Source organism: Marmota flaviventris (genome assembly GCF_047511675.1).
Source record: "Marmota flaviventris isolate mMarFla1 chromosome 5 unlocalized genomic scaffold, mMarFla1.hap1 SUPER_5_unloc_1, whole genome shotgun sequence".
Taxonomy (NCBI): domain Eukaryota; kingdom Metazoa; phylum Chordata; class Mammalia; order Rodentia; family Sciuridae; genus Marmota; species Marmota flaviventris.
Genome location: NW_027287679.1, coordinates 1,035,242 through 1,047,596, shown reverse-complemented (window position 1 = coordinate 1,047,596; position 12,355 = coordinate 1,035,242). Strand labels below are relative to the sequence as shown.

General features: G+C 44.6%; 1 protein-coding gene across 1 annotated transcript; it reads right to left on the bottom strand.

Annotated features, from left to right (window-relative positions):
- Nucleotides 1–10,183: 10,183 nt before the first annotated feature.
- Nucleotides 10,184–11,122, bottom strand: LOC139703624 (olfactory receptor 2L13-like). The gene has a single exon (XM_071607109.1). It carries the CDS (start codon nt 11,120–11,122, stop codon nt 10,184–10,186), a length of 939 nt encoding a protein of 312 aa, XP_071463210.1.
- Between the last annotated feature and the right edge of the window lie 1,233 nt (nt 11,123–12,355).

Sequence of the window (12,355 nt, the reverse complement as noted above, 5' to 3'; positions counted from 1 at the left end):
GGAATTGCACTGCGTTGATATGCTTGAAAGAAAAATAAATAGAAAAGCTAAGAACGAAACATCAAATGAATCAGCACAGGAGAATAACAAGGAATTGACTTTATGAGACCTTGTTTAGATTGAAATCTTTTTCATTCAACATCACAGCTCTTGTTGAATTCATTTTAACCTGAATTAAACATTCCTTTCCCAGTCCTCACTGGTAAGCATCTTAGCAAGTCATAGACACAAACATGGTCCTGAAATACAGCCTAGTAACAGGCACAGCAAACTCAGTGAAGCAGCTGGAGGCTCCTTCCTGGTGACTCCTGCAGGGGACCTTCCTCAAGGCTGTATGAAGGGTCTCAGCACTGAGGAAGCCGGGATCCCTCCTTTCCGGCCTCCTTAATTCAATACTCACGTTTACCACACACATGACCTGTGTGCTCAGAAGACCCCTGTGGGCTCACATGACGCTAGGTGCTCACGACCTTGCCTCTTCCACATCTCTCATTTCTGACCTTTCCTCCCCAGATGTCACTTTGATACTCTATAAACTGGGATCTTCTCCCCAGTACTGTACAGCTCACCTTCTAAAAGACAGTCCTCTCCTGGTCCCTCAGTGTGTCACTAAACACAATCAAACTGTAAAAGGCTTCTATGTCCTGTGAGATCTACCTGGTCATAATGTGTTCTTTAGTGTTTTGTTTTGTTTTTTCCCTAACGAGGCTTCCATTATCTGAGGCCCTACAAACCCAATATCCAACATCTAGATTTTCATGCACATTTTTCTTTTCTTTGTGTAAACCCATGATTAAGGTGACAGAGTAAATAATGCATGTAGATTTCGTGCTCTTTGCTTGATTCACCTAGAACCAGTGTGGTTAACAGAAATATAACGTGGATGTGAACAACAGAACCATACACTCACATATTCTTTCTATGTGTGAAACATTGCCATTCCCTAACTTCTCTGAACTATTTTTCACATAATTAAACTTATTATTGCCCATCCCTAACACAAATCTATATATTTATGTGTTAACACCCTCATTTTCCAAATGCAAATGGTAGCACTCATTGATGTGAAGAATAACATCATTAAATACAGCTATGCCTGGGATCAGACCCTGAATCTGTGTGCATACTTCATATTTCTAATCTTCTAAAATGCCAAATTCAGCAATTGATGAATGATTTACTGTGTGTAAATTTATTCATTCAATTCAATGTGTGTAATTACGATTCTCCTGCAAAAATAAATCATATTGTGTTCCACATTCCCACCTAGGTTAAGTAAGGAGCACAGAGCTAAGGGGAACTGATCACCTACACTTCCTGTCCTGTGGGTGGTTGTCAGATGAGCAGGCAGGAGGGCAACTGTGCAGCTAAGCTGTTCAAGGAGGAAGGATGTGAGCTGTGTGCAGTTTAGTGTCCTCTTCAGAGTTAATTATACAAGAGAGTAACAAAAACTAGACGTTCAGCATGGACAGTAAAAAAATGAAAAAGTGGAAAAAATGAGTGACTTTACCTTTCTTGATATTTTTTTCCTTACTTTTTATGTCCAGGTCTTTTCTTGGCAACTTTTATCTCAACTCATTACAGCCTTTCTTTTTCCCTTTCTGCCATCCATGTCTGGCAATTGCTTTTGTTTTTCTTTCATTTTTCCAAATATGCATAAAACGTATCATAGCATTTCTTTCAATTGTAGTATGTGAGTCTGACTTCTTCCCTGCGCTTGGTTTTGGCTTTTGCACTTAATATGTTGGTGCTCTTTCATCTGAAAGCCACAGTGGTGCCAGATCCTGTCTTAGAAATTAATTTTGATAGTCATCTTGGATCATTGCTATTTTCTCAGGAAAAAAACAGTAATTGATAGTTTGATACTATTATTCACCTTTAGTAACTTAAACAAAATCGTTGCTTTTTGTAACTGGGTAAACAGGAATAAAATTTTGAAAGAGAGCTTATCATAAAAATGAAAGTGCATTATTAGATCTCTGCAGTTGTCAGATGCTGAGAGTGAGAATACCTGCTCATGTCCCCAGCAGCAGCACCGAGCCCTGGGCAGCAGGAGAGGTGGGATCCCAGGCTCCTCTGCTTCTAACAACTTTGAGAAGCAAAGACGCATGACCTCATAAAAAAAATAAAAAGCATAGATCACATAATCATGACACAATCAGCCTTAATGTGCTCACTGCTTCTGCTTTGTGGCTGTGCTTCAGGTATCGACTTGCTTTAGTGGTTAAAATAGACAACATTCCACAATCTGGAGCTCATATTTAGTGGGTGACAACAGAGCAGCAGCTCAGACACATGCTGTGAGTTGTGTGGACATTAGTGACAGCAAGAACCAAAGTGCAAGGAGGAAGGATAGAGGGACAGCTGGGCAGCAGCACTGAGCACCACTCCAAGGAGGTGCTGCAGGGGCCCTCAGGCTCTGGACCACTCTGCACAGACTGAGGAGCAGGGCCAGCCCTGGAGGGAGCCTGCCTGGGTCATCAGGACAGCAGCAGGGACAAGAGGGCTCTGGAAGCTCCAGGCCCCAGGGCAAGGGTGTAGGGAGGGGACGACTCAGACTGTGCTCTGGACCAAGTGAGAGGCCAGTGGGTGTGGCATGGGGTCAGGTCCCCTTCTGGAGCTCACACAGGAGGCACTGGTTGAGGAGAGAGCTGAGAGGAGGATCCCAGGGCAGAGACTGGGCAGTGGGCAATAAGGACAGCTGGGGTGACCCTGGGTTTAGCAAAGGAAGCCAAGCACGCCAGGGACCCCTGAGGCCTGGGCACATCAGCTCAGCTGGGTGCTGCTTAGGGACAGGGTAGGACCCATTGAACCACCCCTCTCTGCTGCTTGGCTCAAGGGTTAGTTCACAGCGGGCTCTCAGAAGTTCTGCTGATTAACAGAACCAAATATGAACCTCAGAGGTAAATTAGCAATATAGACCAAACTAAGAAAAAGTGACTAGGTCATTTTATATATCAACATTTAACATATAGATCCTTTCATGTAGGGCATGAGAGCCTCTTGTGCTGCCTTCCTCCTTTCTAGGTTTAGTCTTCGCTTAATTTCAGAGGAGGAAAGATACCAATAGTCCTGGTAGTGCCAAGCCCTGAGCACACAGTCTACTGTAAACTTACATTTTCTCTGAACCAGTCATTTTGAAGGAAGGCTTTTGTTTATATTTAGATTATCTGCTGCCTAAATTGGAGTTCAGAGTATTATATAAATGGTTCAATGATAGTTACTACAGCTGTACATTTTTTTATCAACACTGACAAGTTTCACATTGTCAGGCAATCATTGCAAACAGTGATTTTCAGAATCCTAAACATCTGGTATTTGAAGCTTTTAGGATATGAGACATTGGAGTTAGCCAGAGGGTCTATTTCCATTCATGAATAGTGATTTTTTTTCTTGCAGGAGATTTCCTTATTTCATGCATCACAGTTACATGAAACACCAACTTCTAGGTAACAATATAACTTGGACAGTGTTGTTCTTGTGACTTCAGTTGGGTGCAAGATCTGTGTCCCTCTTGACCATGCTACAAGTCATACTGCTTAAACATATAGAATTTAAAAAAAACTAACATCATGTGACAGGGCAAAATACATGTATGAGTACCAAGTGTGGCACTCTGAGTTTATCTCTGGAAGTCGTAAGAAAAGAATTTTAAAAGTCTTGTAGACAATCAGTCCAAGACTAATGAGGAAATTATTGACCTGCAGCTCACTCGGTCTCAACATCCTCAGGTAAGAGCTGTGGAGATAGAGTAAGTAACTTGTGTGTATCCAGTTCATAGAGGGGCCTGAAGGTATGTCCCTCTCCCCTCTTTCTTCCCTGCATTAATCCCTGAGGACACTCAGATGCAGAAAAATCCATATCTCAATTAAATTCACACCACTGGCGGGTACCCCAGGGTAGAATTTTAACAGTTCACATCAATACAGTCACTTAAGATTGTTCTTGCTTTTTCCAATGTGTTATGGAACAAACTGATCTCTGTTCAACAGAAAGTGTGTCCTTATGTTAGAAAAGTCACACTTCAAAAATATCTCTCTTCTTTACATGTAGCCCAAATCGACTCGGTTTTATAGTATCAGTTTGACTCACCTTGTCTGAAGTCCTTGAGTTTGGACTATGAAAAGAATAGGTTTATAATTAAAAGTTTGCCTGCTGAGAGTTTAATGAATTGTTCAATATGTTTAAATAGTCTGCAGCATTCAGCAGCTAGCTCCTGCCACTGAGCAGCAGGCCTGGATCTCACCAAGCTCTCCTAACAGGAGCAGCCAAAGGCATCAGGAGGGAATCCTCAGGACACATGCAGCGCCCACTGCTCCCACCTCTACCAAGTCTTTATGCGGAGATCTCAAAGCTCTTCAACTTGTGCAGTGTTCCCTGTGTTATTGCTTTGCTCACTCAGTAAGACATTTCACACTTGCTTCCTCAAGTTCTACAGGAGCACAGAAGGATGAGCTGCTGCACCTGATATGCAGAACTTTCCTCTACCAAGCCTCACATGTCCTCCCTTTGCCTCTAATGGACCCCCCAGTGTCCAAGCCCACAGGGACAGGAGTCTTTGCCATTTCACCTGACTCTGCTGACTTGGAGATGAACTGAGCTCAAACTTAAGAGCAACTTCACCCACGTGCTCAGCTCTGCAGCTCTGGCCTGCTGCCCAGAATTAGTCTCAGGGGGATGAACCCAGCTATTCTAGAACAGGATGGAGAGCTGTATGAGATATTTGGTAATGTTCATCAAAATCCTCTGGTTTGTAAGCGATAGAACTCAGGATCAACATGAAGCAGGCAGCTCTTACTAGTACTTTGCTGAGTTATAGTAGCAGGAGCAATGACCTTATCCAACATAGTTTCCAGAGGCATTTATTGGTGATTGTGACTAAATTAAATTATGCTATGACAACATCCTTCCTTCTCTTTGAGAAGCAGACAGATGATTACTAAAAATCCTAATGCACTCAGCAGTTACACTAAAGTAGAAAGTAATCTTAGAGGCCTTGTGATGAAATGAGGCCTTAGGTCTACCCCTTATTAGGACACTATATTGGAAAATATACAGAAGACATTAGTTTGTTGGCAAGTCCTTAAAACAAGACTAATGGAGGGATAGTCTAGATGTGCCTCAAAGTATGGCTGCCAAGTGTTTGCAAAGTGTCTGTTGCAGGGTCAGAATGGGCAGACATAGGATCCCTCAGTCTCCCATCCAGTCCACAGATTGTAAACCAGAGAGGTGAGCATTTGAAGTTTATGGGGTACTTGTCTGTGTCCTTTTATAGTGAAAAGAGACAGCAATATCATTCCATGAGACTGTATTCAATAAATATTTGTGGCCAGTATCATGGAAATAGGATGAAGTGCAAAACTCAACAAGTTTTGGATAAGGCGAGTGGATAAGGTACAGAAATGTAGAGGTTTCTATTGTCACTGTCACTGCTGACTTCTGTGTGCAGCTTTTGTCTTCCCCTGGGCAGTGTCACCCACTGCCTTTACCTGCTCAACGCCAGCCCAGCTGATCCCACCTCCAGCCTGTCAGCAGGCTGTGAGAATCCATGAGGGTCACTGACACATGGCTGGAGAGACAGCAGGCCATGATGACTGAACTCTTGTAATTTAGGAGCACTAACCTCATTTTGGCTCCTGTAGTGTGTCACAAGAAGGCTTTTGTTTTGTGTTTTGTTTCTTTTGGTCACAAGAATTGTGCCAAGGGGTGCTTCACCACTGCACCACGTCCCCACCCCTGTAGTGTTTCCAAAGTGTTCACTTTCAATGACACGATAGTGTAATGTTTCTTATAGGGGATGAAGTCTAAGGCAATGTCCAAAAATAAAACATGGGAGGGACCAGCATAGGAAAGGGTGAGGAGTTGTGGACTCTAAGATGGATGGGTCGAGGGTTTAGTGTGGCGAGTAGAGTTAGGAATATGGAGGCCATTCCTGGAGTCCTCCCCGTGTTCAGCACACAACCACTTACACCCCACGGGCCACGGTTACTTGTGGACCAGACCATGTCTGCAAAGAGGCTTTGCTTCCCAGATGCTGTGCTTCATGTGCCTATTGAAGAGGGTCGGGGACAGTGAACAGGTGTGGACCAAGTGGTCTCACTCATTCTTACCATGTTATATGACAATCCATTTTAATAGTTTAATTCTGAGAAAAATATTTCCTATATTTCTAGGGTTGTCCAGAAGGGTTACAGGTAAAAAAGTATTGTGATGAATTTCTGATAAATGTTTTTCTAAATAAAGTGTTCATGGTGGCTGAAGTGTGTAATCCTCTGGGAGGCATTTGTTGCTGTCCACTGGTTATTTGGATTTTGGCAGTGCTGACTGACCAACCCATTGTCTCTTGCCTAGGAGGCAAGGGCTTCTCCACTGAGCTGTACCTGAGGCCTTGGTTTAAATACAAACTTACCAGTAGCATGACTCTCACCTTCTGGTAATACATAGAAGTTGTTTTGTTGTTTTTGTGTTGTTTTGTTTCTGTTTAAGAAAAGCCCAGAGGGAATGCATACTTCAATGCTTATTTATGCATTTTATCACCTGATCTATCTTCAACTACAAGGTAAACTACTTTACTGTTAATACTTGGTTCATTCTGTTCTTTGTAATTAAAGAGCATTTTAACTCTCAAAAATCTTTACTTTTAATTTCTTAAATCTCCAGGTGATCCATCATTTTGTTTCAATATTTAAAGTGGTAAGAGTTCCCTTTGTATTTTCCATGTCCAAATCCATAGAATCGTTATGTGCTTATATGTACACTTTAATTTTGTAATAATTTCATGGTGATGTTTGATCCTTAGATGAGATGGAAAGAGTTTTACAGACCCCACAGGAAAGGGCTATGAACAGAGGAGGAAATCAGCCTCCTCCATGGGTAGAACCTCTGCCAGCAGAGGCTCCTGCTCTCTCTGGGGAGTGTCCACTAGGCCCACCTCTTACATCTGCTGCTGTTGCTGCTGCCATCACTAGCATCATCTCACCCCTTCCCATCTCTGCAGCTCACTGGGTTCCATGGAACCATGAGCTGCTCCAAGGAGTCTTTGTGCCCATGAGAAGCACAGCTGATTTCTTCGTGTACATGTTGCTTGAGAGCAAACGTGCAAGCCCTGCTGCTGGACTAAACCCTGCTGATGCTGCCACTTGCTGAGCGACTCAGATTTTATGCATGACCAGAGATGAAATAATTAGGAACTCCAATGTGGCAGCAGCACAGCCATAAATCAATGTGGGGGCTTCAGAGCGTAAGACACCAGGCCGGTGCCCAGGTCATATGTCCCAAGGCAACCTGGGGAAGGAAAGAACAAAGGGGTAGGATAATAAGGACATCATGGAAATGTAGGTATAGATGAGAATGTTAAATGGGGAAAGTTTGTGTCCTCCCCAAATGCATGTTCTAACCCCACAGGGATGGCATTGGAGGGAGGGTCTTTGGGAATAATCAATCAGTTATGAATGTCAGATCTGACAAATGGACCAGCTCCTAGAGTTTGTTCCCGTTCCACCATGTGAAGACACAGCAAGAGGGCCCCGTGTTTCACCAGGATGAAGCCCCCACCACACACTGAATCAGCAGAAATAGATGTGCATTGCTGATAGGCTTCCTACATGAAGGTTTCTTGTCACCACAGCTTGTTTGCTCTAAGGTGCAGTCATTGCTGTTCTGGTCACTTGCTGTCTCTGGAACAAACTGGAAGGACATTGAATTCAGCAGAGGTGCTGAGTGCGGGCCCTGTGCTCCTTATGGGCAGGGAATTACAGGGGAATGGAAAGCCTGGTCCACTCTTCTCTCAAAGACCATGGCCTTGTGGAACCCGTGCATGTCTTGGAACAAATGGGAGCACTGTGCCCCACCACGTCTGCACTGGAGTCCCTCAAGCCCCTCTTGCTGACGTGGAAGTTCAGCACACAGTACAAGAAACACTCTTGTAACACCCTCTAAGGCAGAGCTGAGGTGCCAGAAGGAGGAGGCACCAAGGTGACACACAAGCAGAGCACAACAGCCCCAGCAGGACAATCCAGGGGATCAGTCTCTGATCTTCAAGACTACATTTTCTTCCTTAACAACTGTGATGGAACTTTCCACCATGACCTTGAGACTAGCTGCTCCAGGTAGCTGCTGGACCTCCTTTCAGAGCTTGCTGAACAATCCTGAAGATTCCTCCTCCTAATAAACCTGCAGCCTGTTCTGTGTTCTCCAGACACACTGCAGTCTACCCAGCCTGTGCACTGGTGTCCTACACTCTTCATTCCCAGAGAAAATTCCTCTTTTGAAGACTTATCTTTTTATTTTTGCCTGTTTGGTTGACTTTCACATTAACACTGCTGCAAATGTCACATTTAATCCAATTTTCATGCTTGTAAATCTTAACTACCAGAAAGTTTCTAAAATCCCTTGCCCTACCAAGTCCTCTGGCTCAGGAACAAAATAAAGCAACATGTGAATGAGAAGAGCAATCAACCTGCAGGTGCACACCAAGGACAATGCCCAGCATATGAATGAGAAGAGCAATCAGCCTGCATGTGCACACCAAGGACAGTGCCCAGCAGGTGAATGAGAAGAGCAATCAGGCTGCAGGTGCACACCAAGGACAGTGCCCAGCATGTGAATGAGAAGAGCAATCAGCCTGCAGTTACACCCCAAGGACAATGCCAAGCACATGAATGAGAAGAGCAATCAGGCAACAGGTGTTCACCAAGAGTAATGCCAGCCATGTGAATGAAAAGAGCAATCAAGCTGTAGGTACACACCAAAAACAATGCCCAGCACATGAATGAGAAGAGCAATCAGCCTGCAGGTGCACACCAAGGGCAGTGCCCAGCACATGAATGAGAAGAGCAATCAGCCTGCAGGTGCACACCAAGGGCAGTGCCCAGCACATGAATGAGAAGAGCAATCAGCCTGCAGGTGCACACCAAGGACAATGTCCAGCACGTGAATAAGAAGAGCAATGAGGCTGCAGGTGCACACCAAGGCAATGCCTAACCACGTGAATGAGAAGAGCAATCAGCCTGCAGGTGCACATCAAGGACAGTACCCAGCATGTGATTGAGAAGAGCAATCAGGCTGCAGGTGCACACCAAGAACTGTGCCCAGCCATGTGAATGAGAAGAGCAATCAGGCTGCAGGTACACACCAAGAACTGTGCCCAGCCATGTGAATGAGAACAGCAATCAGGCTGCAGGTACACACCAATGACAATTTCCAGCCTGTGGATGAGAAGAGCAATCAGGTTGCAGGTTCACATCAAGGACAATGTCCCATGTATGCATGGACAGAGTTGTTAGTAGTGGCCACTTGGTGAAACAGCAGAAAAATTGTATTAACTCTTCCAGGACTATCAAAACCAGGGATGGCAGGGCCAAGTTGTGGTCCAGTGGTAGAGTGCTTGCCTAGCATTTGTGAGGCACTGGGTTCAAGCCTCAGAACCACATAAAATGAATAAACAAAGTAAAGGTATTGTGTCCATCTACACTTAAAAAAAAGCAGGATGGCAGCTCATGAGCATGGACTTGGGACTGTGGACAGGGGACAGGAAGGAGAGTTACTCCAGGGAGATCTGGGCATGTTGCAGATGGCTCACCAAAATGGTCAGGCAAACCGGTTAGAAAGGATGAGACACAGTGATAACTTGTTATGGTTTAGTATTAGGTGTCCCCCAAAAGTTCATGTTTGAGACAATGCAAGAAAGTTCAGAAGTGAAATGACCAGGTTATGAGAGTGTGATTATGATTAACTGACTGGGTGACAGCTGCAGTCATGTAGAAGGTGTGTAGAGGTGTTGTGTCGTGGGGGCGTGCCTTTGTGGGTATGTGTTCTTCTTAGAGAGATAGCGCTCTCTCTGCTTCCTGATTGCCATGTGTTAAGCTGCTAATGAAAACACAGCTCTATGCACAAGTCTCTCTGTGATGCTTTGCCTGGGAAATGCATGTGCCATAGAGAGGCACATATCAGTATCTATCTATCGTTTAGCAAACCTGAGACCCCAAAATCCAGCTCAAATGAGCCAATGATGATAAAAGCCAAGGATGACTGTTTCAGTAAAGCCAAGGAGCATCCACAGTGTTGAATCAAGGAGTTAAACAGGGAAGTAAACAACAACAGGAAAAAAGTCTAGCATTTATCCTTAAGGCAAAGAAAGCTTCTGCATGGAGAGAAGCCATACAGAGGAGCAGGGACGGCATGCTCACTTCTTCCTGGAGGAGAACATCCCCCACACTCTCCTCATGGCCCCCAGCACCTCCTTGTTCCTCAGGCTGTAGACAATTGGGTTGAGCATGGGGGTGAGGACGCTGTAGAAAACTGCAAGGATTTTGTCTTCTTCTGGTGAGCGGAGACTCCTGGGACGGAGATAAGTGTAGACAAAAGGAGCATAGTAAAATGTCACCACAGTTAAATGTGTGGCACACGTGGTGAAGGCCTTTTTCCTCCCCTCTTTTGAGCGCATGTGGAAGACAGCAAAAAGGACCCGTCCATAGGAGACCATGATGCCAAGGAAAGGGAGGAAGAGAAACAGGGTGGTGCTCACAAACACCATGTACTCATAGACCCAGGTGTCCATACAGGCCAGAGGCATCATGGCTGGGATGTCACAGAAGAAATGATTGATTTCTCTGGACCTGCAGTAAGGAATCTGAAAAGTATAGATGGTGTGTGCCAGGGAGTTGATGGAGCCCAGTGTCCAGGACCCCAGGATCATCTTCACACATACCCTTTTACTCATGCGGATGGGGTAGTGGAGGGGGTGGCAGATGGCCACAAAGCGGTCATAGGCCATGGAGGCCAGAAGTAAGCCTTCAGAACACCCCATGGTTATGAAGAAGAAGATCTGCATGGCACACCCCAGGAAGGAGATGCTTTTCTGGCCAGAGAGGAAGTTATATGTCATCTTGGGGACAGTGGAGGAGATGTACATCAGGTCCATGAGGGAGAGCTGGCTGAGGAGAAAGTACATGGGGGTGTGGAGCTGCGGGTCCAAGAAGATGAGGGTAGTCATTCCTGAGTTCCCCAAACAGGCGAGAACAAACACAGAGATGATCAGGAGCAAGAGAAGGAGGCCAGTGTGGTTTTGGGGTAACAGGCCCAACAAAATGAAATCATTTGAAGTTTGGTTCCATTTCTCCATGGTAATGCACTACTTTGATTTTTTTGAAAGAAAAACAGAAGCAAAAACTATCCACTACACCTGCAATGAAGCAGAAAAGGAAAATAAAAAGAAGTCAACTTTATCATTATTTTAGATTGAATTGCTTTTTCTTCAACACTGTACCCTTTCCAGAATTGACTTTAAAATCTAAATTGCTTGTTCCTGTTGCAATTGCTTCTGGTAACCACCTGAGTATGACATGATAGACAGACATAGGAAATATAAAGTCAAGTACAATCTGGATGAGTGGATAAAGAAAATGTATTACATTTACAGGATGGAATTCTACTCAGCCATAAAGAGGAGTGGAATTATGGCATTTGCTGGTAAATAGGTAGAATTTGGGACTGTTATGCTGAATGAAGAAGCAAAGGCCAAATGTTTTCTCTGATATGTGGATACTAACACATGCCAGGGGGTTGTTAGGGAAGATTAGAAGTACTTTAAATTAGATAAAGGGAAATGAAGAGAAGGGAGGGGGAATGGGAATAGGAAAGATAATAGAATGAATTGGACATAACTTTCCTGGGTGCACATATGAACACATGAACAATGTAACTCATCCACAACGAGAATAATGGGAAATGATGCTCATTGTATGCATATAAATACAACCTACAGCCATGTATAAATACTAAGAAGACAAAGTGGCCCAGGTATCAAACACAAAAGAGGCCACTGGAGCCTTCTTCCTGGAGCACTCATGGCAGGAGCCTTCCCCAGGGCCACGCAGCAGCCTCAGCACCCAGTCCCAGCACAGACGCCCCTCACTCCTGTGGGCGTGACGCTAGGTGCTCGTGACCTTGCCTCTTCGCATCCCTCATTTCTGACCTTCCCTCCCCAGATGTCACTCTTGCCACTCAGTAAACTGGGATCTTCTCCCCAGGACTGTACCGCTCACCTTCTAAAAGACAGTCCTCTCCTGGTCCCTCAGTGTGTCACCATACACAATCATTGTTCTTGACCTGTAAAGGTCTTCTATGCCCTATGAGACCCACCTGATCATAACGTGCTCCTTAGTTACTGTTTCTGACAGAATAAAGTTTCCATTTTCTGAGGCTTACAAACCCAATATCCAACAACTGGATTTCCACACACATCTCTCTTTTCTTTGTGTAAGCCAATGACCATGGTAAAGGTGAACAGAGTGAATAATGCACATGGCTTTCACACTGTTTGCTTACAGCAGCTAGAACCAGTGTGGCAATGGAA